Raw genomic sequence first — 27,491 nt, 5'->3', positions numbered from 1 at the left:
TTGTCATTTGAGGTCGTGGAGCGGGTGTTGCTTTGACTTTGATTCTTTTCTTCTGTATGCCGTACGCTACTATCAACTCGACATGCCATGCGACACCGCGTGTCGTTCCATGCGCACATCGCGTCCGAGTTACGGCGATGTCTCATGCCACAATCTCCCATACATGGGAAGAATTGCTCGCCGGTGAGTTGACGCTGTCAGGGGGTATGTTTCTTGTACGGATCGTTGCAGGCGTGGTCATCGCCGGACGACGTTGGCTGCGAGCAGCGTTGATTAATGCGACGAGATGTCGAAGGAAAACCCGCGGTGGCCGGAGGAGAAATGGTCGAACTGAGGGCAAGTGCTGGGAGGCGCTGGGCCGAGGACGCGCGCTCGCACGCGGACCGGACGGAGGCAGCGTCGATCTCAGCGCTCTGAAATCTCCGTTTTCGCTCACGTCATTTCCGCCCTTCTCCTTTCCTTGCCCCCTGTAATAGACGAGCCGTGTCGTCCCCCTTTCCTCTTCGTCGCCGTGCTCGACGTTCTCCAGCCATCTCTCGTCGCTGCCACTGACGTCGTAACGACCTGCCTAACGACGACCGCTCCACTCCTTCCATCAGTCTGGCCCCGGCGACACCGCGCGGTCGCATTTCTTCCTCGCCGGACCTTCTTTCTTTCGCGTTCTAACCATACAAACGCGCCGTCAAAGCTTACAGATAGCAATAACGATCATTAACGACCATTCATGAATATGGTATGTGTCTTTATTCAGCTCCGGTTCTGGTGCGGCGCGTGTATGCGATAGAGTCATGAGGGTGGAGCGCTTTGCCATTTCGTGTGCCTCATGCCGAGTTCCCCACGAGGGTATCAAAATCCGGGATGATGTCGTCCGCGTTTGCCCTCTTTGACCTCATCCGTCAGCGAAACGCGCATCGCTCAGCATGCAGCGCGTCATCCCCAGCTCCCGGCTCCTGCGAAAGTCGAGCTCGTCTGACCATGGCCACACTCCACAGCACAGACAGCTCACAAAGACCCCACCGAGCTCGCCTCGCGACGCGAAGAGCGTGCCGGAACCATATCCCATTCCAAGCACCAACCCTGCGAGCCAGTATACGCTGCTCGAGAAGCTGGGGACAGGCAGCTTCGGGACCGTGTACAAGGCCATGCACAACGAGACGAAGCAGATCGTCGCCATCAAGCAGATTGGTGTGTGTCCCTGCAAATGAGAGCGAGCTCCACCCGTTCATTCCACTTTTAGACCTCGAGGACACGGACGACGACATCTCCGAGATCCAGCAGGAGATCGCAAATCTTGCACTTTTCGACTCGGAATATGTGACGCGCTATTATGGCTCGTTCGTCGTTGCGTACAAGCTATGGATCGTCATGGAATACCTCGCAGGTGGTTCATGTCTTGACTTACTTAAGCCCGGAGTATTCTCAGAGGCACATATCGCAGTAATCTGCAAGGAGCTGCTGCAAGGACTCGACTATCTTCACAGTGAAGGTACAATCCATCGGGACATCAAGGCAGCCAACGTCCTCCTGTCCGCATCGGGGAAGGTCAAGCTGGCCGACTTTGGTGTTGCGGCGCAATTGACGAACACGCTGCGACACACGTTCGTGGGAACACCATTTTGGATGGCGCCGGAGGTGATCCGGCAGGCAGGATACGACTCCAAGGCAGACATCTGGAGTCTCGGGATTACTGCGATTGAGATGGCGAAAGGAGAGCCGCCATTGGCAGAGTACCACCCTATGCGAGTGCTATTCTTGATTCCGAAGGCGAAGCCTCCAGTGCTCGAAGGAGCCTTTTCCGCCGCGTTCAAGGACTTTGTCACACAGTGCTTGACCAAAGACTCTAACACTGTATGTACTAACATTCTTGCAAATGTTTACTCTCCTCTCACACGTTTCGCTAGCGCCCAACAGCGAAAGAGCTGCTTCAACACCGGTTCATCAAGTCTTCACGGAAGACTTCGTATCTGACCGAATTGATCGAGCGCTACCAAGACTATCGTGCGCGGACACCAGGCAAAGGGCTGCAGATGTACCAGCCAACAGTTCGTAACAGCGGTGCGTGGGATGGCACCCTTCGCAGTGACTGGAGCTTCGACACTGTGCGCACAACATCCGCGATGGGTTCGCTGCGCAGTATGGCCAGAGACATTACGCCTCCCGGAACGATTCCCGACGAGGGGTATTACGAGGCGTCGATGTACGACGAGGAGTCTATTGACACGAGCGCTGCGACCAAAGGCAGCGAAGTACCGCTGTCAAGCTCAGGCGCACTTGGCATGAACTCAGAGGCACAGTACTCAACGGTGATAATCAAGCAGGTTCCAACCATTGCAGACGTGAAAGACGTCCCGCCGATGGTGACGGACGACTCGTCAGACGAGACGGTTGGAAATGGCGATCCCGAGACGCCGCCCCCATCAGTAGAGGCGTCAGAGCCGCCGCCTGCGTATTCGGGCTCTGTACGCTCCGTCCGTTCGACGCGAAGGGCATCGTTCCAAGCGCGGAATAACACGAGCATTGGGACGGTCCTAGGCGAAGCGGATATTGGGAATGGGGTCGATACGATTAGGCCGGTGAAGAAGGTCGATACGGTGAGGTCATTGAGGATGTCCGAAGAGTATGTGGGGACCACGCGAAGCAGGGAGGGCAGAGAGGGTAGCTCGTCTAGTCCCTCTTCGCCTACGACCAGCCCAAAGTCATCACAGAAGCGAGCTACGAGCGAGGCGGCCGAGGCGGGGAGATCGATTGTTGATGACGTCATGGTGCCGTTACTTGCGAAGGTATGGTCGATCTTGTATAAAATATGGCAACTCATAACACTTCGGCATAGGTGACACGGGATGATATGGATGCTCGCGAGATTGAGTCGCTGAGTATGATTTCGCGTGGGTTCGAGGAACTCAGGGACGTCAATCCTGAGCTTGCTTACAACATCATCCTCGATGTTCTTTCAAGCATCAATGAGTGCGTAGTTGAGCTGAATTCGTGCAGCAGACTTACACCTGCACTTTGTAGGAATCCTGCCGTGCGTCAACACATACAAACATCTCGCGGTCTCTTCCCTCACAAACGCATCATTCGGAGAAGTGAAATGACAGCCAAGGGTCTCGTCGTCACCGAAGAGGAGGAGATTTCTGGCTTGCCGCCCCCATCAACTGCGAACGCGCCGAATGGAGAACCTAGTTCGCCGACTCGGAAATCGCCCATTTCGGAGCTGCTCTATATGCGCTGGCTTGAAGGCTTGCGGCTGAAGTGGCCAAGTATCCTATAGCGATTTCTGCCATCCCGGACACCGATTATATGCATGATCCCTGACGTGGTCTTGGACAGCCTGTGTCTGGTAATGTTGCCATCCACGACATCGACATGATTTCTGCACTTGCATCTCCGTTGTCTCTCGTTGTCTCGCGCTCCGCCCCTCCATCTCTCGGACTCTTCTTGCAACTGCACTATATTGTGACTCAATATTTCTTGCCGTCGGTGTAAACGCCCACTTCGCCCCCTCCGATCCTTGTCTCACTATTGTATCATCTATCATTGGGATGGGCTTCCATCTTAGTTGTCTGTGCGTTCTACGATTCATCATGCACTATATGAAAGCTTTTTACCACGTCACGGACTCTCCATAGGTGTGCGTTTAGCTCGAACCTGTGCAGAATGTAGTCTAAATTGATCTTGCTGGATGCAGAATCTGAGAATCACTTGCTCGCAATAGAAGCTGCTTGGCTTTGCCTGATGATCCCGAGTGCTCGTCTTGAAAGTGTGGTGCGACGGTCTGTGTCAAGGACTTGTTCCCGACACACTCGATTTCACATACCGCTAACGAGATCCTGCCGCATGGCTCAGCCGCGTCTCAATGTCGTGAAAGTCACGGTCCTGGGCACCGCCTCGTTCGTGCCCAGCGCGACAACTCATCGCTTGCATTGCATCTTGACTCGGATGGCGAGGTTTGACTAAAAGGAGGCAATATTGCCGCAGATGAACAAGAACAAAGTGGAGATCAACAGATTGCAGAAGATATTCATCACCCAGACGAACGAACGGTTTGCATCGTATGCATCTCGTTTGGTGCTTGCTGACGCTGATGCGAAGCGTCGCATTTGTGCATCCCAGATGATCATGCGTAGACGTTATTAGCTCACCAGCCGCTCGTTGCGATGGCCAATGATTAATGAGCCGTTTGTTGACGGTGAACCCGTTCCCAGGAGCGGTGCTGGCAACGGTCAAGCAGTGGCGATTAGAAGCACATTAGGTCAGAATTTAAATGATGTGGATCTCACTGAACATCAATTGCAATTTACAGCCGCTCGAAACACACGAATCATTGGGAACGAATACACCGAGCTGGCAGTGACTCACACACGTCGTGCATGAGCTGCGCTTCCCCTCTGATCTGAAAGGCGATCATACGTCGCTTCCGCCATGTGCCTTGGAGCTCTCGGATGGCCGCAACATCGAACAGATCGACAGTATCTGGGAGTCGGACGTCTTTTAAATGCATTGGTATTCGCGTCTGCTGCCCCATCCTGCATACTGCTCCACGCGTGGGATATGCTGTGACGGAGCTGCCCGTCCCAGGTAGGATGTACGCCGAAGAGTACATTTCGCATTTCAGGAGGACTAAGACGCCGATGTCGGTCATAGGAAGGCTTCATAGCTGCGAAGGAGTTCAAGGATGAGATAATATGTGCATAAGATGAGGACCTCACGAGCTTCCACGTCCCGCGCCATCAGCTAGAGACGTCCGACGTTTAACGCTCAGAAGCACGTCGTACGGGTATGTAATGAACAGTGTCCACCTGATAGAATGGTATTGATTTCCCGTCATTATTACATGTAGCAAACTGACAAGATGTCCAGGCTTTTGATGATGCAGTAGTCGCAGAATATTGAGCGTCCCAAGGCAGAGATCTAGTAATGAGAACAAATCAAGGGGTACATGGAAAGTTGAGGCGATACACTGTAGTTTGTCCTTCACGAGTTACATCTTGAATGAGCATGGCTGAGGGAGATTGTGATGTTACAGAGACTGTCAGGATAGTTTAGACAGAACCAGGAGGTCATCATTCCAGTTTCAGCATGTGGCAACCCCGAGGAAGCGAAGCAGTCGTTCTATCTCTGAGAGGCGAGAATGCAGTTGCGCAGGCCTCAAAGAAGAAGGGAAGCGCGCTGAGAGACAACGGAGAGAAAGAGGACCATTTAGACGCGAAGTTCCTCGTCCTGATGATAGTAGGAATTTTACGCAGGCACGGAGCTGGTCGGCTTGGATAGGTGTCTGTAGCATCGTTCGAAGCAAAATGTCGTAGTACAGAGTGGATACCAGGGGATGTGGTTGAAGATATGACTGGCGCGAGATCCGTAGAAGCAGGAGCAGGAAGTTCCGCGTGATGCGTCTTTGGAGTGTCATCAAACGATCCGACCACCGCCAGCAGAGTCTGGACCTTATGGACTTCTTCCAGCTTTTCCACAGATGCAGATGGTTCAGAGATAGCTGAAGATTGCTGTGGAGACATAGTATAGCAAGCCGGGCAGAGCGACTCTTGGGAAAGGCTGACTTCATTTCCGAGAGTCGACTCCGAGCTGAACTCGCCTGCGTTATGTAAGTTATCGAGATCGTCTAGTCGTAGATTTCCCATAAGTTCCACGAGCTCATTCAAGTTGTTTTCAGCCGGTTTGGAGGGATGTTTAGACTCGGTTGCTTCAAGATGATCGGCGGATCCCAGGGTCAAAGCCACCAAAGTAGAGACAAGGTCTTCTATGTCGACCATCGATGATTCAGGTTTACCTGAGGCATAGTCATGAAGTGTGCAGTCCGCAAACTCCTCAGCAAGGTCAGACACAACATCTTGAAATAGCGGGTCATGTATCTGCCATTTCGCTTGACTCCAGGTGTAGTAGTGACTCCAAGAGCGCAGTGAGCCGCCTGGTTTGAGCAAACGTATTTGAAACGATGCCTGTATATCATATTTTGTAAGATACAGCTCACTGGTTCGACCAGATTTGCCAACCTTTGCGTAGGCACGTTGCGCGATCCGGCGCGCCTTGATTCTGCGAAGAATTGCGCGAACACCGGAACGACGACCCATACCGCTACGTGGAAAGGAATATTTACCTGCAATATGTCTGGCGGCAGCAGCTAGCAAAGGAATGGTGGCCTTGAACTTCTGGAAATGGTCGTGCGTGATAGAGAAAACGAACATGACAGCCGCAATACGTTCGATCACACCTGTCAAAATCGTTGAGTTTCGGAAGGGAGCGGGATTTGCCTGCAAGATTGATGGCAAAATGGTTTATGTTAGCATTCCGAGGGATGAGCTTCAGAATGTCACTCACTGTATGGAAACCCAACGGTCAACCTATGCCCAAATATCTAGACATTCCCACATAATTAGAGCTCTGAATCAACCCATGGAACAGGCATCCGCGGTGGTCTTCCACGACTTGACTATGTATCCAGCTCAGATTTTGCTGAGTCTATTCTTGATGAGAGGTATTTCGAAGTGATTCCTTCATGGGAGTTTTACATATGATACATGCATAATAGCAATGATGTGGATATTGTACATGCAGAGCACTGTGACGAAATGTTACAAAGTGAGATCCTAAGTGCTACCCTATACCGTGTTTCCAGTGAAAAATCTCTAGAGCGGAGGTTGCAGCTACAAGTCATCATTGTCATGAACGTCGTCTTCTTGGTACCTTCTCTCCATATCCGATCTCAAATCAAACACCGAAGGAGGTCGATGCCTCCGGGATATGACGGATAGGTCATCGTCATCCGACGAACTGTCCCCAGACCACGACGGGTCAACCGTCCTGTCGTCTTGCTCCCTGTTATTTCGCCGCATGGACGAGAATGGTGCGAGCGTAGCCGCGATGGTCCCATTGCCTAGCCGTCGCAAGAACTCGACAGGATTGCTTGGAGCGGATGAGGTCTGTCGAGCCGCAGCTTGCGCATGTTGATGCTCGCTGTCATTCGGCGGCGGGGAACCAGGCGTCGCTGCCCCATGATCTCCCTCATTCGTAACATCTTTATCCGTGCGGTGCGACACAGATGCCGCCCATGTTCGACGTTTGACGGATTGACGATGAGAATCATGAGAGCTACCGCCAGCAGTGTAGCCATTCACGGTGGGCGAAGTAGGTTTGCGCTCGTGTTTACGGGTCCGATTTAGATACGCAGTCTCCGCATCGGTGTCCATTGGAAGTGGTGAATCTAATGCCGTCGTAAGCGTGGGCGTGCCCACGAGGGTGGGAAGCTTCGTGCCGGTATTGGGAACAGGAACTCGCTCGTGCGGCATCGCATCCAGCTTCTGGGCAGACTTTTCCTGGGTTCGAGACAAAGCCTTTCGGACAGCCTGTCTGCCAAGAAAAATCTGCTTCTCGAGACGATACCTGTTCTCTATCATGTGCAACTGTCGCCGGCGAATTGAGCTGCCGTTCAATGGCCTGAAAGAGATGAGCTCACCTTCGGCCAAGTGACCAGCTGACCGACATATATCATTCTTGCCAATTCCACCTGATCAGGGTCACTCAAAATATGCATAAAGTCCTGGGAGCCATCAAACCGTAAGTTTTTGAAGCCCCATTTGAAATGCATACTCACCATGATCCGGGTCCTCGGCCAAATCCTGCAGAAGAATAGGAAGAATAGCTCGATAACGAGCCGATGGACTGGGTATTGCAAACCAACTCACGTTACACTGCCTTCGAAACGCTGTAGAAACACGCTTGACCAATCTTGACCGAGCAGTTGGGGTAGTAAGTCGAGATCACGAATCAACTGCGGCGTGACGAATAAAATCAGCTATTGGCATAAACAAAGGGGAACAGCACAAACCTTAAAGTTTTTCGTAAGCTCGAGCTTCAACCATTGTTCCGCAGCAGACAGAAGAAAGTTTCCTCTCCATCCTGATACGGAAGTCATTTGAACATGGTGGAGAACAAAGGCCTGGACGGATACGTTACCTTTACTCCTCCGGTGTGCAACCGGCTTCCCAGCAGATCCTTGTGGGGCAAAGAAGAAAAGATGCACATGCGGGTTCACTTGCGACACAATCGGATGCGTGACTGCAGCAATTTCATGTGAGTGACGTCTCATTGAGCTGTATAAGTCGACCGCATATACCGTTGAAGTACAAGTTAAGAGCTTGAACGGGAATGTCAACCCTGAGATAGGAAGAATGAGCAGAGAGACTCGAACGCCATGCGAGACTAGACCTACCTGAGCGATCCGTCCTTGAATTTACTGCCCCAACTCCATGGTACAATCCTACCATCCTTCAGCTTCTGCATGAGGACGACTGGATTCAAGATACCAGGTACAGCAGCAGACGCGAGCAGCGCGCTCCAGATGATCGTGTCCGGCGCTGTCACATAGTTGAGCAGCTTCGTCGGCCTGTCTTTGTATGAGCATTTCAAAGATCTCTGAAGGAGTCACAGATGTACTCACGAATGACGATCGGCCGGCACGACAGAGATATTCAAAATCCGTCCAGTGCGCAAATATGCTTCCTTGAAGGTCATAGAACCGCGCGTGAAGAAACAGAGCTTGTGGAAGAAAGCTATTGGTGGATGCATATATCGATCTTGATTGTGACTTACCTTCCTCGCCCACAGCAAACCGTCGAATCTGGCACCTGTAGTCCAGAACCGCTTGATCCACAAGCCGAAAGGCTCCTCAAAGGCTGTAATGTGCCTTGCCAGCTCAGGTACAAGCATCCGCTTCAGCTCCGCGTCCGTTCTTGTACATGCCATGGCAGCGACAACACCGCCAGCGGATGTACCTGAGATCACACGTGGGAGAAGACCGGCATCCAAGAACGCTTTGACCACTCCGAAATGGTCTAAGATTATCTCAAGTCAATCAGTGTTCTGGAAAAAAGGCCGCGAAAACGATACACACAGTAGCCGAAGGAAGCACCACCAGACAGACACAGTGCGGATGTCCCCAGGTTCGTGTTGACGCTCTTGAAGAACCGTCTCTTCTCGTCATTCGGTAGTTCCACAGACTCGCGAACAAATTCCAGTGCCTTCTCTTCTTCATTAACGTAATCTTGAAAAACAACATAAGCGACCAAGCTATGAACGTGAGACATAAACCATGTACCTTCAATCAAATCTTTAGTGCCATAGAATGTCTGCAGCAGTAGCGACGTTAGGCCACACAGCTGCATGCCCATGTAACGACTTACTTCACTGTACAATCTGTACGAAATTAATTGTCTATTGCACACATATGAAATGCCTAACACGTACCTTGCAGACTCGACACCGGCAAAGTTGTGACGGACACATGTCTCGAGCACCTCCAAGAGACTGCGCACGTCCTTCCTCTCCCTGAGAGTCCTGAGGGACCTCCGGACCTTATTTACGAGAGATAATGGTGGTCAGCGTTTGCATTCAGTTGTACTGATTCGGTCTCACCCTCCTGACCAATTTCCAATCATAATAAGGATCCTCTTCTATATGCTTCCACTCATCGAAATGCATGTATTCATCAAGCACAAGCGCTGCTTCTTTCCATTCCTTGGGTACACCTATGTGTCAGATTGAGTCATTTGATCCTGTTGCCCAGACGCTTACTTGGTAAGTCTGTGCATTGCGCAGCCTTTGGCGAAGAACGCCCTTGCGACCACGCCCTATCTCGATTTAGCCGCGTGAGACACGTTGCGAAGGCTTGAGCTGCTCACAAGCAGACAACCATTCCTTCGCATTGACAAGCTGCCGAATCAGCACATACAGGCTGAATTGGACAGCAATGAATAAGAATATGAGCGTCTATGGACACGTTATCGTACATGCCGTCTTTAGATGCACGGCGCGACATACCAGAAGCGGCCACCGAACAATCAGATAGAGCCATTCCTGTCGCCTTGGCGGCGGCTTCTTTGACCTCCTGCGCCTTCATTCGTTATCGGATAAGTCTTGCCATCGATTTCAGTCCCATTTGAGCTCACCTGCTTACTTTCACGTTGACCGGCGCAAAATCTGACAAAGCGGATATCTTCCGCACGCGAGGCGTCGTCGCACCGCTTCGTACACTGACACTGTCCGCCGACGGCTGGTCGTTCAGATCGTAGTCTTCCGTGCGCAGTGCCTCCGCGAAGGCCTGCATATGTCTGTCCGGCATAATGTCAGATTAAAGTTTGCCGCGCGCGGGCCATACGAAACCTGCTCACGATTCGTCCACATAACTCGCATCGAGCTCTGGAATTGCACTGGGCCCTGCGGACGGTATGTTCGCGGTGTCACTAGGCCGCATGAAACAGAAATGTTCTCAGAAAGAGATGAGGTTTGATAGTCGAAGGTGGTGGGCAGAGGTAAGTACGGAGTCGCCCCCAATGACCCAAGCGGCGAGCTCAAAACACGGATCTATCATGGGTACGGTCACGTGATGCATTTAAAAGTGACGCGTATCCTTCAATGTCGCAGTCCCTCTTTGCGTCAGCTTGTCTCTTGCTGTGGAGGACTAAGTCACCCCTCGGCTTTAACTCATCAATTGGTCAATCCCATGCAACGCTCGAAGGCTGGTTTGGTCCGGTGACTGCGTGCAAATGCCGAAAAGCTGGCGCAGCCCCGTTGTCTTGTGTTTGAGACCTTGTTCTATAGCCACGAGGCTGATGCATGATGATTCGTACCCCGCATGGCCATCCTCGTATCAGCCTCCTTCAGTCGCGGGAGGAATGTCCATTTCGAACTTTGGGCAAGTCCTTGCGAAATCGCTCTCGTAACATCTGATAGGGCTTTACAATCTTGGTGCAATCAGAAGGAATGAGCTGACATCACCCGACGCATGGTGCATCTTCGCACATGCACGCTTCTTCAGGTGATTGATGTAGCGGCAAAGCTGCGCTCATCATGCATGCGAGTTCTATGTAGTCCATGGAAAAGCTGATGCCGCTTTGGTCCACTGCGTAGACGGACCTCCTGCTTCTGGTGGAGCTGCACAACAATCACTCCTGATGTGTTCCCATGCCAGTTAGTCCACCGCAGCGGCGGCGGTCTCCATGGCGAGCAGTGTGTGACCAGGTGGAGTTGAGGGAATCAACATCTTTCATCCGGGGTTTTCTTTTGATTCGAGAAACGAGCACACCAGATCAGCGAGGTAACCAACTTTGATGAGATTCAAGAGCGGAGAATGTATGAAGCTAGTGGTTATTGAATGGATGAAGGAGAATGGATGAAGCTAGTGGTTATTGCTCATTATAGCTCATTCTTGGCACTCCACGACAAAGGGAGCGATGACGAAGGCCGTCCCAAATGCTATCAACGAGGGCACCTACGTTCGACTGCGGAGGCCGAGAGGCGCTGGGGGGGGGGGGATGGGGTGATGGAAGCGATGAATTTGCACGGTGCTCAACTGACCGACAACCGCCGAAGAGATAGAGCAGGAGGGGAGAGAGCACCGGAAAGCGATGCCAGGGCGTTGCACACGTTGCAGCGCCCTGTAACGCGGAACTTCCAATGATCGAGATCTGCATCATTCTGTACAAAACTTCCATATCTGGCACGTCTACAGCATCGGGCGCAGTAGAAATTCGAAAATGATGTGACGGCGAAACGAGCCGGCGGGCTGAAAAGGTGACATAAGACACGGCCCGCCGCACATATAAAAGAGCCTATCCTCCAGCCGTTTTCCGCAGCCCCTTTCTTTCCCCCTTCATCGATACCTCTACACGCTCTCAATAACATCATGGGTTGGTTCGACGGTTCTGACAAGCAAGACGCATACAACCAGGTGCGCTCGATGCGTCTGGCGAAGCACTAGCTATGTACTGACGCGTCCTATCCATACAGGCCGTCAACTCGCCTCACCAGGCTGAGCTCTCGCACGAGGTGATTTCTGGTGCCGCTGCCTACGAGGCCGCCAAGGCCTACGAGAAGCACTGCGAACAGAACGGAAAGCCCGCCTCGCACGCTGAGGCCAAGGAGCTTTTGTAAGTCGCGTCCATCCCGCTGACACATCATTATGACGCTTATTTCGCCAACAGGGCTGGTTTCACTGGTGCCTTCGTCGACCGCTTGGTTGAGACCAAGGGTGTAAGTACTGCACGGACAGAGCATTCGAGGATGCCTACTGATGCATTCATTCTCCAGCTCGACTTCGTGGACCGTGAGAGGGCGAAGCGATCGGGTCCGTATCATGTTCAGTCGATTTCTTTTCTATGCTTCGCTAATCTCTGTGTCTATAGCTCGCGAGCAGACCAACGAGATTGTGCAGCAGGATTTCAACGTCTACTAAATGGGTTCCTGAAGTCAAGAAAGCACTCGGGTCGGAGTTGTACCATCACGATCGATAGTAATGATCATACCATCCGATATCAATTAACAAATAGCTTGCGTGAAATATATATGATCTGATGAGTGATACCGGATACGTCCGACAAAGCGTGCCCCGCCACAGCCCCGCCGGGGCTCCATCCAGTCTACGCTACATACATAGAAGCACAGTGCAGGCGACTGACAGCAGACTAAAGAACTTCCCAGAGTCGCCAGTGTGTCGGCTCTGCGCACTCGTTGGCTGCAAGTGATATGTATGCATCGGGGAAAGAAATCATCTATTGTGCCTTGTTGAGCCATTTCTTCAAGGTTTGGTGCGACTGATCTACTGCTGTTTTGACGTCGAATCTGTCAATGGCACACCTATAGAGCACAAACTCTCTCGATGTGCTTGTCGAAGGTGTCGCCGCTACAAATGCTCGCAGGGAGACCAAATGCTCGAAAGCCTGCGTTCAAGTACATATCTCAGCCAAATAGATCATATCAATAGTGCAGAATGACTGTACTCACTCCGAACAGCACGTTCCGGCTGCATTGCAGCATACCAACACTGCCGCCATCGACCTGGACCGGCGCAGACAGCGAGGTGCGAACCTGGTCGCGGAAGCTTTCATGCAGCATTTCAAATGTGAATGCATCGTGGCCGGAGGTCTGTGCGTGCATCGCAGCGACCAACAAAGAAAGAGCTGGATATGAGAGAGCTGTGGCAGCAGAAGAGGCGTCAGTCAAATGATACTAACGCGATACGATGTGGAGCGCCTACCTGGAAGGAAAGGGAACCTTGAAGGGCAACGTTGGATGCCAGCGGCTGAATCGAGTGTAGACGCAGAAAGAGTGGGTGCTTCTGGTGACAGCTCAACCACTACAGGTGTCTAAGGCATGTGAATGAGTATTGGCACAGTGAGGTTGAGGATGCCATCTTACAAGTATACGACAGAGTGTTCGCACATCGCGGGTCAGCTCGAACGTATCCCTGAGGACATCCACCACAGCATCGCGTTTCAAGAATCTGTCCACGGTAGTTGCCCACAGACCATTCCATTCATCATCCGCCTCCGTCTCTATGGGAGCAGTCAACATCGAGCGGCTAACCCTAAGCCAATCCTCCACCCGGCAAGGGCACGCCGTGCGCAACATACGTCCTGAGAACCGGCTCTTGACCCGTTTCTCGAGGAGGTTGATCGTGTCCACACGCGTCGTCACGCCAATGATCGCGAGGCCCTTGTTCCCCTTGGCTGCCCTGCAGCTCTGTGCAGTGTCTAGGAGGCAGTATAGCAAAGATTGTCGCGCGTGGGTGGCGAATTGGTCAAACCCATCGATCACGACAATCGTCGCGCGGGTTAGGGTGGGTATCATGGAGATGAGAGCGAGCAGATGTGCTGGTGGTGGGAGGGCGATGGAGAGTGTGGTATCTGTTGCGACCTCTGGGCGGTCAATGAACGGGTCCTCCGGGTCGTTGAATGCATCGTCCGTTAGCTTGTCCTCCTCAGTCTGCAAGAACGAGGACCCCGTCTGCTGTGTCAATTGACGAGCGATCTCGCGTATCGCAACTCGATCGTTCTGTTGCGCATGGCCAGAGAGACGGATCACGATCGGGTTGTCGGGCAAGGCAGTGATCGCCTTTTCGACTATCTAGATTGCGGTCAACAGTGAGTGTGGAGCGACCGACGGTTCGCTTACTCTCGTTTTCCCACTCCCGCGTGGCCCGATGAGCAGGCAGCTGTTGCCTTCTCCTCGCACTACAGTGCCCTTGAGGAGATCGCTAAGCTGCTCATACGCAATAGAGTTGGTAGAGGGGCCATCGTCCTCGAGCTCTGTGCCTGCTTCCTCTTCGATTTCCGGAGGGTTGCGCAGGGCTTTCAGGATGGCACGTTTCTGCACTTCTAGATAGGGATATAGACGAGGCGGAATGCCTCTTCCTTTACGACTTGGTGATACCTGAACATTAGCCTCTCCTCTGGGTTTCCATGGGGACGGAGTAAGCGTCGCAAGAGAGAGAAACCGTTTAGTTGGAGATGATGGCGGAGAGCGCGGGAGAGACGGAAAGATTGGTTGCGGCAATGCTTTACGACGGCTCGAGGAGGAACGTTGAGGCAGTTCAGGACCCTGAGTAGATGGAGTGGACTGCCCGGTGGGCCGTTTCACAGGCGAAGGAGACGGGGCTCGCACAGGTGCCTGGAGCAAGTGTCGCAAGCCTGACTGGGGACGCGAGGAGTGAACAGAGGAAGACTCATTAAATGCGCGCCTTCCAGGGCTGGAGATCTCAACGCATGCCATGAACGCGCTGCCGACGCGGGGTGTACCTGTTGTCGTCCTTGGAGGCGTTACTGGGCTTGCAGGTGGCCGTTTCGATGGCGTCAGGAGCAATTCATCTTCATCCTCCACCTCTTCATTTTCGGAGACTCGAGCATGATTGCCTCGCCGTGTGGTTGTGATGGGCTCGGGCTGCTTCGAGCGTAGCTTGCTGGATCCCGCGACTGCGCTTGCAGCTGAGGCAGGGCTCGGTTTCCAATTCGCCTCTCGGCTCCTTGTGACACGCGTAGCAGGTTCTCTATCATGCTCAGGTGCAGATTCTTCATCAATCTCGACATCCGCAGTGGACCGCATACGCCTTTGCCTCTTGGCAGGAGGCGGAGTGGCTGCAGACGCGGAATCTCCTCGCAGTCGTCCAGATCGTCTAGTAGGAGTTTGGGCCGCTGAATAAACAGTCTGAGAGGCCTTTCGTTTGGGAGGCATATCTTACGTGCGCGTCGTTAATCACTAAAAATCTGCAGGGGAATTGTCGCCTGGAACCAGTACGTGTGTACACTGGAGAGGGATATGTTGGCGCGCACGAGCCACCGTGACGCGACGCGTTCTGTCACGGAAGGTCACGACGCGCTGGCCATCGTGATCGGGCCACAACACTCACGCTCGTTGCCACCTACGCCCGCTTGTTGAGTCCCGACACTCATGGCTGCCGCAGGATGGGGATAATAGGGTGAGTATTAACTTTAACCCCCGCTTGACTGGCTAATGGCACTAAAATAAATTGTGGCACGTAAGATTAGCGAGATGGATCAACGCACCCACAACCGGTGTCAACAAAATAAGGGAGAACCTCGAAGCAAATCACCAAGTTCGGCCAAACATCATGGTACAGCATATATGTTGCTGATGTTTGATGTAGGGTGTACAGCGCGGTAGATGGATCCTCTCCCTTGGATCATACCGCTCCACTCTCAGCACCTCTCCTGCCATGCGCATTCCAGAGCGCGTGATGTACACAGTTACTATGGGTGGTACGTATATGCGCCTTCTGCGTGTCTCAATCTAGCTGACTGTGTAGACAACGTGTTTGTTGTACTGGAGGATCCTACTTCACCGACGCGGGCTGAGCTCGCTCAAGCTGCTTCGGACAGTCAGCCAGGCCAATCTTCGCCGACTCCACCCCCACATTGGCGGAACACGCTGGTGACTGTGAGCCCACCTGGAGCGCTGGAGCAACTACTAGGGCAACTGCGTGCACGATGGGTGTCAGTGCGGCAGCCTGGAGCGTCCAGCGCCGGGCAGAGAAGCCAAGGGATCGGGATGGCGCAACAGCAGCTGACAATTGACGGGTACATCTACTCAATCGGAAACGACTGGCTTGTTCGCTTTGGCCACGTCAAGCTCGCAGGAGGTGCTCCGAAGGGTATGCTCATCGAGGTAAATAGTTTGCTACGCACTCCTGGTTGACATTCTCGCTGAGACATCGCCATGTCAGGTGGAGTACCTTCCATTACCGGTGCTGCAGACAATTGCAGTGGACGGAGCCTCCGAGCTTCTCGCAAACATTCTCATATCGATGCTTCCCATGACTCCGGATGCAAAGATTGTCGGAGTCAATGTCGAGGATGCGATTTGGGAGGAAGTGTTGGGCGGCCTGGATGACGATGTTGACGACGAGGTTGAAAAGTCAGAAGAGGACGCCGATGGTGATATTTTTGTGCTCCCCGATGTTATGCCAAAGCCTCGCAAGGGCGACTGGATAGGCATGGACAGAGACCGGCGGTCTGCATACATGATTGTAGGTGCATTGAGACAAGAAGGCTTGATCTGACCAGCTATACTTTATCTGAGTGGAGCATCTGGCGTGTACTTACTTCTCGGGGCGTTGATTTCATTGGTATTCATTTCAACATACATCTATAGGACCCCGCGCGCTCGCTCAATGCGTGCACCTTATTTTACGTCACACTTGGGCGTCAATGAGCCAACATGGCTGGCGAATAATCCATGGGAGTTCCCTTCTAGACGACGATGCGCATCCACACGAGTCATTGCCATCTAACGCCTCCTTGGCCTTCTCCGGCACAGGATAGTGCACTTGTTTCTACACTTGAGTCCACCAACGGGCATGCTCGTCAACTGCTGTCGCATGCATTTGCATAGAGGAGGACTGGTGCTACTACCAGGCGGCTCGCGCTCGATCTCTACGGCTTTCCATTTCTATCAGAACAAGCAGCTGGAGCTGTATGCGGCGAAAGATGCGCAACGGTTGACTCTAAGGCAACTGGTACTTATGGCCTGTTTACTGCTTCTCCTGGGGTGGCCCTGAGAATGTCGCTTATGTAGGTCTTTTTCGGCCGTTCAATGAATGAGGACCGTATTATCAAGGTGTGCTCCATTCTGCCTCTGAATGTATATGCATAGCGTTGACCTACTTCTCAAGAGTGCAAACTATGTGCGGACGGAATTACCAGTCCGCATTGCGCACAGGCTGCGGGATATGCAAACACTCCCGTATGTGGTAGTGAACCAGGAGAGCGTCTCGGACGTGTATGAGGTTCGCGATTTTCTTCCGGACCTCAGTCGCTGATCTGACTGTATACATCAGGCGTATTGGTCTGCATTTGACAGGTGTGCAGACCATTGTTCGATTTGTTACCTATTGAAACCCATTGCCTCCAGATTCCGTCGGTATCCGCCTTTAACGACATTGGCTGAGAACGATGAGTTCTGCAGATTCCTACGGGGTCTTCTCGATGAACAGTGAGCATCTTTCCCTTGTACTTGGCAAGTGCATGATGATGCTCACAGTCCAAAATTTGACTAGCAAGTCGGTCATCCCGAACCTCTCGCTTGGTCTATCACTCTCCTCGCCGTACCTCGCGCCAGAACGCCTAGACTCATTCATGCGCCGCATGCTCGTGTCGCGAATATCGCGCCGAGTGCTGGCAGAACACCATATTGCCTTGTCAAGATACCTCACGGCGAAACGGAATGGCGAGACCGTTTCTGACGATCGTGTCGGAATCATTCATCTGGGATTGCGGGTGAAAGAGAGCATCGAGAAGTGTGCCAGATTCTTGCGGAAGAGACCGTATGACGCGGACGGAGATGCCATTGAGGGCGCCGCGGCTGACGCTCCATGGTCCGACGTCGTCATTGATGGTCACTTGGATACAAAATTCTCGTATATTCAGGCGCATCTTGAGTGAGTTATGTCTCAGGGCAAGGATATTCGGACGAGATTCATCTCATACCCGACCTATAGGTACATTGTCTTCGAACTATTGAAGAATGTAGGGCTCCTGCCTCACATCTTTCCTGTCTAACTAAGATATGGTGCAGTCTTTCCGAGCGACTCGTCTGCGACATCCGACCTTTCGCCAGCTTCCCCCGATACAAATCACAATTGTTGCTGGGGAGAACGATGTGGCCCTTCGCATATCCGATCAAGGTGTGCCATCCCCCAACTTAGTTGGGCTGGACGTTCAGTTAACTGCTCGTAGGCGGAGGCCTCCTTACACCGGAGATCAGGTCACCGTCTGATCAATTCTCCTTCTCACATATTCGCAATCCGGTTCGTCTAGACGTGTCCCGCCTGGGCGCGCTCCGCAGAATCAGCTCCAGTGGGCGAGGGATGACTGCTACTGTCGACGAACAAGTGAGCAGTTGGCAGAGTAAATCAGACTGTGAGGATCCGCAACAAAACGCAGGTGTCAACCCGCATCCTAGAATTGGGATCGGGCTCCCGATGAGCAATATTTTCGCAACGTACGAAACAGTTCATTCTTCCTACATCGCGGAGATCCTCACCGACTTCTTCAGCTATTTTGGCGGTTCGTTGGAACTCGTCAGCTTGGACGGCTACGGTATGCTTACAGGCAATGCTGCCCAGTGGTTTTGTCTGACGACCCGGTGAGACAGGCACAGATGTGTATCTCCGTCTTCCAAAGCTGGTGAGCAAGGCGGTATCTCAATCCATACTAATGCTAACAATCCTTGCCAGGGCACAAACCTCGAAGGTATCGAACTGTGGTGAAAAATGCTTGGGACGCTTACTATGTTGTGCGACATTTGATGTATTTGCCAGAATTTTCTGGGCACTACTTCATGAATTTGCTGAGGAGAATCTGCGGAAGCATCTGAGGCTGGAGCGATCCTATTATGCCCTTTTACGGCAGTTGTGCGCCACCACAGCAGAGTCGATCAGTCACGTGGCAAAGGCTATAACCTTAAGTGCTACGTTACAGAGGTCCGCTTGCACATCCACTCGATGGCAACCGCTGCAAACGCACCCCAGCCACGCTCGCCCATGTCCGCCTCGCAGTCGTCGTCCAGCGCATCATCGAGCACCAAGGAGAAACCGGCCGACTATGTCTACTTCGACCGTACTACTGCGGGCTTCTCGGAGGACGCGGTGCCGCGTGCCAAGGCGGCACAGCTCAAGCTCGAGCATTTCTATAAGGTTGCGGTAGATGCCGCTATTGAACGGAACAACAGGTGCTTAGCGATTTGTGAGCATGCTGGACGATGCTGAGTATTTATGCCCACCAGGCGCGTTGAGCTGGAGCGGAAGCTGGCTGCAGACACCACGATGTCCGACGAGCGGAAGCAACGACAGCTGCAGCAGCTCGGCAAGCGAGAGTCGGCATATCTGAGGCTTCGCAGGACGAAGCTCGGGCTGGACGACTTCAGGACAGTGAAGGTGATCGGGAAGGGTGCCTTTGGAGAGGTATGATTCAACAGCCTGCTTGTCATGATATGTATACGATCCGACGGACCATTACAGGTCAGAGTGGTACAGAAGAGCGACACTGGGAAGATCTACGCCATGAAGACACTGCGGAAGGACGAGATGTTGAAGAAGGATCAGGTGCGCTTACAGCTGGATGTGATCGTGCCACATAAATGCTCATTCATGCCACAGCTGGCGCATGTACGTGCCGAACGCGATGTGCTCGCCGAGTCGAACTCCCCTTGGGTCGTGCAGCTATACTACTCCTTCCAGGACTCCTCGTACCTCTACTTGATCATGGAGTTCCTCCCCGGTGGCGATCTCATGACGATGCTCATCAAGTATGATACCTTCTCCGAGGATGTCACGCGTTTCTACATCGCGGAATGTGTGCTGGCGATTGAAGCTGTTCATCAGCTGGGCTTCATTCATCGGTAAGAATAATGCGCGTCACCGCCAGTTAGCTCTTGCTCAGGTTGGCTATAGTGATATCAAGCCAGATAATATCCTGATCGACAAAGACGGTCATATCAAACTGTCTGACTTCGGGTTGTCGACAGGATTCCACAAGCAACACGACTCTAGCTACTACCAACGTTTGATGGAAGCTGCCAATGGTGTTGCATCTCCGACTACGGCATCAAGGAACAGTGTCATGGTCAACGCAATCCATCTTACAATGTCTAGCAAGGACCAGATTGCAACATGGAAAGCCAACCGGAGAAAGCTGGTATGTTTTGCGCTCGAGTGCTGTTGTTCGCCACGAACTCACGCTGCGCCAATCTAGGCCTACTCCACCGTTGGTACACCAGATTACATCGCACCGGAAATCTTCCTGCAGAAGGGATACGGCAATGAATGCGACTGGTGGTCTCTTGGCGCGATCATGTTCGAGTGTCTTGTCGGATACCCTCCCTTCTGCTCGGAGCTCACGCAAGACACGTACTACAAGATCGTACGGTGGCAGAGCTACCTAACGTTCCCGGACGACGTACACCTCAGCCGCGAAGCCGAGGATCTGATTCGACGGTGAGTGTATGCTGGCGTACCCTGAGCTCAACGGTGCCTGAACAACACAACGGTCCCTGACACCTGTCTCCATGCAGACTCATCACGTCGCCTGACCGAAGGTTAAACGTGGATCAGATCAAACACCACCCGTTCTTCTACGGCGTGAACTGGACCGGCATTCGGAACATCGAGGCGCCTTTCATCCCGCGGTTGCGCTCGATCACGGATACGTCGTACTTCCCGACGGACGAGCTCGAGCAGGTCCCGGACGAGCCCGTCGGCGCGGATACCACTGGTGCCAGCAAGGACCTCGCATTTTTGGGGTATGTGGAATTTATTTGTGTCTATCACGCAAGTGCTGACACGCATGACCCAACAAGCTATACCTTCAAGCGGTTCACCATCTCCTCTCAAGCATTCTAGTTTGCTATCTGGATTTTCAATCCCTACTCTCTCATCAATATTCTGTCGTATCCTGGAATTACATCAACTTTGTAGTATATAGCTCTGCACTTTCTCGTTCCGAGTCCGAAACTTGACGATCCTACATGAAACGTCTGGTAATTGGCATGGTAACGGACGGTCCGTACAATGCTTTATGATTAGTCGATACATCAAGCTCAAAGTCAAAATCGTTCGTTGCACTGGTACAAGAGATATGCGCACATATTCTAACTAGCCTCGTTGCTACTATAGAGATTTGTGACGGTGATATCTGGAGACTTAACGATGTCGTTATCATTGTGTCCGGAGCAGGGGTCTCACCTGGGAGGCAAACGGGATGAGCAGCTGTGGTGATAAAATAAGCTAAAGAATAACGCACCATCTCAACGAAGATGGGTAGTAGCTCTGGAAGACGATGCAGCTCCGGCGGCTGGATCGGAGGCGGCTGCTTCTTCTTCTGCGGTGTCGAGTGAGGCCTGCCCCTCGACATCGAGCGCTGATCTGCGGGGGCCGACTTGGGCGGTTCCTGAGAGTGCGTTGACAATTTCGACAATTTCGACGCATTGGAGTGCACGGTTGAGAACGAGCGTGAGTGGCGAAGCGGCAATTGTGGCTGCTCTTCCCGTTGCTTCTGCTTGGAGCGAAATAACTTTGACGGAGATCGCGGGATGGGAACATGTGCGATTGTGTGTGAACGCTTGACCGACGACGACGCTGATGATGATGAGCTCTTCCTGTTGAAAGGGCCTTCTCGCTGGTACTGTCCATACTCGCCACCCCCATTGCTGTAGCTCTCGTCAGACTCGAACGAGCTATCATCGCTCTCGTCCTCATCCGAGTCCGTGTCTTCAGCTGCAAGGTCGTCCGCCTCGCCTTGAACGAGCTCGCCGAAGCTGAGGTCCTTCATGACGCCATTCACCATCTCCGCCGCGACCTCGTCCTCGGCATCTGCATCGTTCATCCCCTGTGTGCGCCCGAACCGCCTCCGCACCTTGTCCTCGTATGCCACCTTCAGCTTGTAATGGTACAGCGCAACCGCGTCAATCTCTTTGACGATCTCCTCCCGCTCCCCGCCGATATGCGGCAGCAAAAACTCCATACTAACCCGATCACCGAGGCCGTCCCGCATGAGTGTGAGAAAGCGCTCGATCCAACGCATCAGGTTCGTGAACAGCCCCTCTCCCTTGGAGTGCACCTTGTGCACGAACAGGTAGAACTGCGGCTCGTGCCGCTTGATGAGGTCGATGAAGGTCTGCACCGTCTTCGCCGGGTCCTGCTGGCTCACTACAACCAGCGTGCATGTGCGACGGTTACTATGCTTCAATGGTAACCAAGAGAGATGGCTGGACGTACGATCCTCTGTCAGTTCGACGGTCCGAATAAGGTCGTTTATGAAGTTCTGGAGATCGCTGAGGGAGTCGGCGATGCTGGCGGCCCGGTATACCTGCGCCAAGGGTGCATAGAATATGGTGATGATGTCCTTCAGCAGCTCTGCCGTTGTGCCCTACGACCGTAATCAGCGTTTTCATGAGCTGTAGCGATTCACGATTCACCTCAAATATCAGCCCGATCAGCTGCTCTCTTTCTCGCAGACGGGAGTACAGCCTCGCAAGTACGCTGAGGTCTTCGAACAGCCACGCTTCCTCCGTTTGCGGACCCTCGTCGTCATCCGAGTCGTCAAGCGTCTCGAGATACTTGAGATACTCCTTATATGCGAAATGTGCTCGCATCACGCGCTGTAGCTGGACGCGGGACAGCGGTGGTTCGTCTCCAGAGCGCAAGACTACCGCAAGTATATGGATGTTCTCCGACGCTACGCAGCAGGAAGGACGTAATGGTGCATATAGCGAGCAACTGCAGCGAGTATGGCCGAGACGTACCGGCGTCAGACTTGTATACAGCCTGAATCTCGCGAGGCGCATACACGAACTGTCGGACCTTCTCGCATATGATCGGGTCGTTGATATTCTCCTTGATACCCTCGATGTCCTCTTCAATAGCCCGGACGTCTTCTTGCAGAGAGCCAGTGAACATTCTAAATATGCTAAGCCTCTGTTGTTGGCGAGTGAAGACATGAAGACCAACCTTTGCAGAAGGCTTTTCCCGCCAAACGGTTGCGCGAGGAACAAGTCCAGCACATCTGCCAATACATCCCACCGTTAACTCGTTATACTTATGGCAGCTGAGAATACTAAAAACGCACTGCGGATCATAGCTATCGGGTTACTGATCTTGAGTATGGTCTTGAGCATGAAGTATGGCATGAGACCGTGTACTCGTTTGAGAGAAGCAAAGCTCTCCGAAGCACTATCCGCGGCAACAAAGTGCTGGAACACAGTGGACGCTAGTCTGAATTGACACAACTACAACATGAGATACTGTGTCACAACAGAATAGTCTGTGACTTACGAGATACGCGCCCACTCAATGACAGCCTGATAGTTGGCAGGCAGCTTGTGAATATCATCCGTAACCTTGATCGTTGCAAATATATTCGTCAAGCCATCTAGGAACGTAGCTCCATTCAGCATCCGTACAGCACCGCTTTGGCCTCACGAGCCTCGTCGTGATGGACACAGCACCACACGCACCTTTCGCAAACAACTCTCCCTTCACACTCCTTGCCGCCTCCCGCAGCCCGTCCACACGGGCCGCAATCTCTTTCGCGAACCGCTTTCGTCCATCCTCCCGGACCTTGTCCGCATCCTCGCGCTTCCTTGCATCCTCAATCTCCTCCCGCGACAGACGCGTCGGGTTGGCGAGCAAGAACGACTTGAGCACTGGCGACGAGGCCAACACGGGCATTGCAAGCAGTGTATGCAGATACGCACGCAGCGTTAGGCGGTTCTTCTCCCGTGCAAGCCGTGATGCACCGCCGGTGAATGTCTGCGCGGCCTGCGCGGAATACGCCGTGGGAGACGTCGGACTCATGGTCCCCTGTGAGGAGAACGAGTCCGCGCTTGAGTTCCGCTCCGTAGAGTACATGCCCGGCATGCTGGGGCTTGAGGCTGACGAGCTCGAGCTCGACGTTGCGCTGACGTTGACGATCGTGCGGTCCTTGGCAGGAGGAGATGGGACAGACTCGCTCGGATGAGCCTTGCGGAGCTCATCTGCAAGTGTCTTAAAGTCGCCATACCGGCGGGAGACGTACACGTCTGGGTGGTGAGATCGCCGTGTGCGTACGATAAATTCCTGATCAAAGTGAGTAGATGCAGAAGACGTTTCTCCGTCACACATACCTCGTGGACCCGACTTCGTACACGCCCCTTCTCTGTGACGGCCCGCACACAGACGACATTCACCTCAAACATGTCCCTCATCCGCTTCTCGCGAGCCGCAACCCTCTTTGCAATCATCTCGAGCCGGTCGAGGTCCTGCTGGGTAAGACGGACGACCTCCTCCTTCTCGACGAGCTTGGTCCCGCTCGTCATGAGCATTGCAGCGTTGCGCTCAAACTTGGCGACGAGCTTGTGGCGGGCGGTCTCCTCCGAGTCGTCAGGATCCTCGTCCAGTATGGACGTCGTAGTCATGTTGCGAGACAGCATGGAAGCGAGGAAGGGCTGCAGCTTTTCAGGGAAGAAGTCCCGCGGGGCGGCGGCGAGGAACGGGAAGGAGAGGACAAAATGACGGAAACAGTATCGTAGAAAGGGCAGCTCAAGCTTTGGTGCATCCTTTGGCAGCGGGGTGAATGGGTGCCCGAGGTAGGAAAAGGGGGATATACTGTTCGGCGGAGCAGCGATGAGGGCATCGAGCTCTCGCTGGAACTGGAGGGTAATCAGCTGCTTCTTGAGATAGTGGGCCCTCAGAGGAGTGAGGGTGGCGAGGTCAGGTATCGGGTCTTCCGAGATTGGAGAATGTGTTCGTCCATGGTATGTGCGGGCATCCCTCCTAGGAGATTTGCCTTCGGATGCGGGTGCATGGAGGTGGCGAGGAGATGCTAGGGGCGTAGCACAGGCTGTCTCTGGCGGACTGGGAGGATCCAGAGTTAAGTGAGCGAGACCATGGGCAGCGCCATTGGTGTGGGACGGGCCAGCAGTGTCCTTCATCGCAGGAGACGGCGAGGGGAGAGGAGAAATCGCCAGTCCGTGCTGTCGGCCGGAGTCTCGAGGGCGCGTGACGTCACGCCACGCTAGCCGGCGCGCGTCACGGCGGCGCTGCACCATGCAGGGGGAGGCACTCCAACTACTCGTACAGTCCGCGACGCAATATAAATACAGCGCAGCAGGAAGAATCACGGCACATACACCCGCCCTCCTCCGTACGTCTTCCCATTCTCATCCAGCAGACCCTTCAGCCGTGCAGCAACACCCTTGACGCTCTCCCGCCCCCCCTCCATCTCCCGCCACGCACCGGCAACGGTCCAGCACTCGGAGCACGCCTTGCTCGCCTCGTTCACCGTCTCAAGCTCGAGCTCTCCGCGCGCGTGCAGCGCAACGAGCACGTCGATCAGCTGGCTGAACCCGCTCCGCCAGCTCAGGAGCCCTCGCTCGGGGTTCATCGTCGTGTCCGTGACCAAATATGAGGATGACAGCCCGAGACAGCGGCGAAGCACGCGCTGGTCAATTGCACTGGATCCACGTGCGGTGCGCGAGAGCGTGTGCAGCACGAATGCAGCGTAGTCGGAGGGGGGCGAGTTCAGTGACGAACTGCCACTTGAGGAGCCCGATGTCAGGTCCTGCAGATTCCAAGACATAGTGAAATGGAATAGTGCAGCCGACAGATGAGTGCGCGATCGATATCCACATAAGGCTTGTTCGGGCGTACCTGCGTGCGCTCGGCCATGGCTGATGCCCAGTGCTCTCCGTATCCAGCACGGTCACTGTGGCTGTCTGCTTCGAGCACCGAAAAGTAGATGTGAGTGCGCATGTTGGATGAGAGACAGCGGCAGACTGACAGCGCTCAGAGATTTCAGACTCGCTCGGTGCCTTGCTGCCGGAGAAGCAAGCTGGCTGCTCAATTGGCGGCAATGTCACCGGTAGAGCGCTTGCCTTTCCAGGCAGTCCCGCCATACGCGGGGTCACGTGTGTCAATGATCGCGGCGAAGACGCGTAGCGCGCGCACGGCGTCGTGGTGCGCATCCATCCGTACGCCTGACGAGAACTCATGTCCTTCTTCCCCAGGTTCCTCATCCCGCCGCCGGTCGACCTCGCGTCTCACTATGATGGCGTCGAGTACAGGTGGAAGTTCCTCACCTTTCGGCCCGCCTGTGAGTGCTAGAGTTCCACTCCTGATGCGCATCCACTCGACGATGACGACGGGATGACTCTGCAGACTTTCAGCAGGAGCCGTTCTTTGTTGCAGTGGTGCTCGTGTTTGTAGCGTTCTACTTCTGGGGAAAGAAGGCAAACGAGACGAGAGTGAACAAGTGGTCCGTCCCCTCCTCTGATATACTCGCGTGACACGATCCTTACGGAGGCCACGTCGATGCAGGTACGAGGCGCACTTGCCTCTCCTCGAGGCCCAATTCTCCAAGCCCACGCAGCAGGGTCTCATTCGCGGTCCGTCATTCCCCCAACTAGAACGAGACACCTCTTGCTCACTCATCCCTTTACGCAGACGGCAACTCCGATTGGTTTAACTACTCCACCGGCCGGCGCGCGATCGTGTCTCTGCACACAACCTTCACCATGCGCCCGCGGCACGACCTCCTGCAGTACGCCTACCAGATCGGCAAAGGCCTCGTCGAGCTGGACTATCAGGTATATGACGCAGTCGAGCTCGACTTTACGTTCCGCGACGCAGACGGCGCTGTGCCCGAGTGCGTATGGGCAATCGTAGCGAAGGACGATATGAAGAGTATCAGGGCGAAGCGGTGGGACTTGGTGAGTAAGTGCTAACTTTCAGAAGGGGACTGAGTTGACAGGAGATACCTGCAGACGATCACCAAGACGACGGACCAGCCCAGTCTCCCATCTTCGCTCACGGTCATGTCTGGTGCGCCTCCTGGGGCAATCATACATCTGCCATAGACTCATGCTCATATACATCGCAGAACTTGCGGACATCACCTCAAACCTGCTCAAGCCCATCGGTACCTTCAACCTTCCTGGTGTCTTCTCCAACCCAGCCATTCTCCCCTACTTCCGCTCGCTCTCGCTCACCGACCAGCCGCGTACACGGCCATCGGTGCCCCTCCCGCCCTCACAGCGCACGAAGCACCTCATCCTCTCGCTCGCACTCCCCCAATCCACCAATGCCGGCGCCACACTCCCCCTAGTCACCGCCGCGTTCCAGCTTGTAGACGCAATTGCGGGAACAGGCAGGGGCGCCAACACGCTGCGCGGCGGGCTGAGCGCGCAGCTGCGCCCTGAGACACGGGTGAAGCTGAAGAAGGTAAGAGAGGAGCTAGACAAGGACATCAGGGAGGACGCGGTAAAGGAAAAGAAGGAGGAGAAGGCAGAGGAGAAGGCTGCGGCGAGGAAGAAGGCTGCGGAGGAGAAGTTGTCGCGATTGAGCGCGGCGGAGCAGACAAAGGTGTGTCACGGTCCATCGGTTACGCGTTGTTTGAGTTGACGATGGCATGCTCTTGTGAAGGCGCTGGATCGCGAAAAGAAGCGGGCGTTGCGCAAGACACAGGGTAGAATCAAGATGCGGTAGCCCCGTTGCGCGCACGTCTATACCCATTTCAGCAACCAAAAAACCCTGCGCGTTGTATATCGCAGCTGAAATATTAGTCGGACGTCCAGGGTTAAGATAGATGCATCTAGTATACAAGTTGCTACGCATATATGGCCGTGTATGGTGATTAGGAAATGAGATACTCGATAGT

At 53.7% G+C, this 27,491-nt stretch overlaps 11 protein-coding genes across 11 annotated transcripts; 6 read left to right on the top strand and 5 right to left on the bottom strand.

Moving 5' to 3' along the window:
• Window positions 1–449: 449 nt before the first annotated feature.
• On the top strand, window positions 450–3,733 carry LAESUDRAFT_726795 (Pkinase-domain-containing protein). Its single transcript, XM_040909101.1, has 6 exons — window positions 450–733; window positions 993–1,185; window positions 1,238–1,848; window positions 1,902–2,780; window positions 2,831–2,964; window positions 3,016–3,733. The coding sequence occupies exons 1-6, from the start codon at window positions 731–733 to the stop codon at window positions 3,269–3,271; spliced, it is 2,076 nt and encodes a 691-aa protein (XP_040763270.1). The 5' UTR covers window positions 450–730; the 3' UTR covers window positions 3,272–3,733.
• Window positions 3,734–5,063: 1,330 nt separating this feature from the next.
• On the bottom strand, window positions 5,064–6,200 carry LAESUDRAFT_813343 (uncharacterized protein; the record flags this gene model as incomplete). Its single annotated transcript, XM_040914479.1, has 1 exon — window positions 5,064–6,200. The coding sequence occupies one exon, from the start codon at window positions 6,198–6,200 to the stop codon at window positions 5,064–5,066; it is 1,137 nt and encodes a 378-aa protein (XP_040763269.1).
• Window positions 6,201–6,512: 312 nt separating this feature from the next.
• On the bottom strand, window positions 6,513–10,323 carry LAESUDRAFT_726791 (patatin-domain-containing protein). The gene is made up of 20 exons (XM_040909100.1): window positions 10,182–10,323; window positions 9,960–10,121; window positions 9,832–9,904; window positions 9,693–9,780; window positions 9,586–9,641; window positions 9,427–9,528; window positions 9,259–9,365; window positions 9,195–9,207; window positions 9,110–9,140; window positions 8,906–9,055; window positions 8,605–8,846; window positions 8,453–8,550; window positions 8,225–8,398; window positions 8,129–8,169; window positions 7,969–8,070; window positions 7,841–7,911; window positions 7,698–7,783; window positions 7,607–7,631; window positions 7,469–7,552; window positions 6,513–7,415 (listed from the first exon to the last, which is right to left on the bottom strand). Exons 1-20 carry the CDS (start codon window positions 10,262–10,264, stop codon window positions 6,660–6,662), a joined length of 2,544 nt encoding a protein of 847 aa, XP_040763268.1. The 5' UTR covers window positions 10,265–10,323; the 3' UTR covers window positions 6,513–6,659.
• Window positions 10,324–11,642: 1,319 nt separating this feature from the next.
• Window positions 11,643–12,360, top strand: LAESUDRAFT_701788 (uncharacterized protein). Its single transcript, XM_040906464.1, has 5 exons — window positions 11,643–11,740; window positions 11,800–11,939; window positions 11,994–12,042; window positions 12,100–12,136; window positions 12,195–12,360. The coding sequence occupies exons 1-5, from the start codon at window positions 11,696–11,698 to the stop codon at window positions 12,242–12,244; spliced, it is 321 nt and encodes a 106-aa protein (XP_040763267.1). The 5' UTR covers window positions 11,643–11,695; the 3' UTR covers window positions 12,245–12,360.
• A 200-nt stretch (window positions 12,361–12,560) lies between these two features.
• LAESUDRAFT_655686 (uncharacterized protein) lies at window positions 12,561–14,559 on the bottom strand (the record flags this gene model as incomplete). The annotated part of the gene is made up of 5 exons (XM_040904571.1): window positions 12,561–12,728; window positions 12,805–12,983; window positions 13,046–13,154; window positions 13,207–13,914; window positions 13,963–14,559. The coding sequence occupies 5 exons, from the start codon at window positions 14,557–14,559 to the stop codon at window positions 12,561–12,563; spliced, it is 1,761 nt and encodes a 586-aa protein (XP_040763266.1).
• A 634-nt stretch (window positions 14,560–15,193) lies between these two features.
• Window positions 15,194–16,503, top strand: LAESUDRAFT_743806 (uncharacterized protein). The gene is made up of 5 exons (XM_040911275.1): window positions 15,194–15,262; window positions 15,328–15,400; window positions 15,452–15,563; window positions 15,611–15,969; window positions 16,028–16,503. Exons 1-5 carry the CDS (start codon window positions 15,249–15,251, stop codon window positions 16,361–16,363), a joined length of 894 nt encoding a protein of 297 aa, XP_040763265.1. The 5' UTR covers window positions 15,194–15,248; the 3' UTR covers window positions 16,364–16,503.
• A 52-nt stretch (window positions 16,504–16,555) lies between these two features.
• On the top strand, window positions 16,556–18,659 carry LAESUDRAFT_701778 (alpha-ketoacid dehydrogenase kinase). Its single transcript, XM_040906463.1, has 12 exons — window positions 16,556–16,819; window positions 16,879–16,920; window positions 16,976–17,089; window positions 17,141–17,163; window positions 17,215–17,295; window positions 17,360–17,740; window positions 17,801–17,828; window positions 17,878–17,986; window positions 18,039–18,303; window positions 18,358–18,401; window positions 18,457–18,488; window positions 18,539–18,659. Exons 1-12 carry the CDS (start codon window positions 16,661–16,663, stop codon window positions 18,569–18,571), a joined length of 1,311 nt encoding a protein of 436 aa, XP_040763264.1. The 5' UTR covers window positions 16,556–16,660; the 3' UTR covers window positions 18,572–18,659.
• A 185-nt stretch (window positions 18,660–18,844) lies between these two features.
• Window positions 18,845–20,701, top strand: LAESUDRAFT_655432 (kinase-like protein; the record flags this gene model as incomplete). The annotated part of the gene is made up of 8 exons (XM_040904554.1): window positions 18,845–19,032; window positions 19,087–19,264; window positions 19,322–19,405; window positions 19,460–19,701; window positions 19,754–19,997; window positions 20,055–20,296; window positions 20,374–20,601; window positions 20,659–20,701. The coding sequence occupies 8 exons, from the start codon at window positions 18,845–18,847 to the stop codon at window positions 20,699–20,701; spliced, it is 1,449 nt and encodes a 482-aa protein (XP_040763263.1).
• Window positions 20,702–20,745: 44 nt separating this feature from the next.
• Window positions 20,746–24,781, bottom strand: LAESUDRAFT_726785 (uncharacterized protein). Its single transcript, XM_040909099.1, has 11 exons — window positions 23,962–24,781; window positions 23,314–23,914; window positions 23,132–23,228; window positions 22,926–23,071; window positions 22,808–22,862; window positions 22,603–22,757; window positions 22,276–22,535; window positions 22,076–22,226; window positions 21,102–22,006; window positions 20,945–21,043; window positions 20,746–20,872 (listed from the first exon to the last, which is right to left on the bottom strand). The coding sequence occupies exons 1-10, from the start codon at window positions 24,766–24,768 to the stop codon at window positions 21,017–21,019; spliced, it is 3,204 nt and encodes a 1,067-aa protein (XP_040763262.1). The 5' UTR covers window positions 24,769–24,781; the 3' UTR covers window positions 20,746–20,872; window positions 20,945–21,016.
• LAESUDRAFT_217445 (uncharacterized protein) lies at window positions 24,660–26,090 on the bottom strand. The gene is made up of 3 exons (XM_040901616.1): window positions 25,617–26,090; window positions 25,487–25,554; window positions 24,660–25,397 (listed from the first exon to the last, which is right to left on the bottom strand). Exons 1-3 carry the CDS (start codon window positions 25,849–25,851, stop codon window positions 24,954–24,956), a joined length of 747 nt encoding a protein of 248 aa, XP_040763261.1. The 5' UTR covers window positions 25,852–26,090; the 3' UTR covers window positions 24,660–24,953.
• On the top strand, window positions 25,651–27,406 carry LAESUDRAFT_217454 (DUF1682-domain-containing protein). The gene is made up of 7 exons (XM_040901617.1): window positions 25,651–25,928; window positions 25,994–26,090; window positions 26,153–26,220; window positions 26,279–26,544; window positions 26,599–26,656; window positions 26,715–27,196; window positions 27,257–27,406. Exons 1-7 carry the CDS (start codon window positions 25,826–25,828, stop codon window positions 27,317–27,319), a joined length of 1,137 nt encoding a protein of 378 aa, XP_040763260.1. The 5' UTR covers window positions 25,651–25,825; the 3' UTR covers window positions 27,320–27,406.
• The last annotated feature ends 85 nt before the right edge of the window (window positions 27,407–27,491 follow it).

The sequence above is a fragment of the Laetiporus sulphureus genome (genome assembly GCF_001632365.1).
Source record: "Laetiporus sulphureus 93-53 unplaced genomic scaffold LAESUscaffold_25, whole genome shotgun sequence".
Taxonomy (NCBI): domain Eukaryota; kingdom Fungi; phylum Basidiomycota; class Agaricomycetes; order Polyporales; family Laetiporaceae; genus Laetiporus; species Laetiporus sulphureus.
This window is presented reverse-complemented; position numbering and strand designations above follow the sequence as displayed.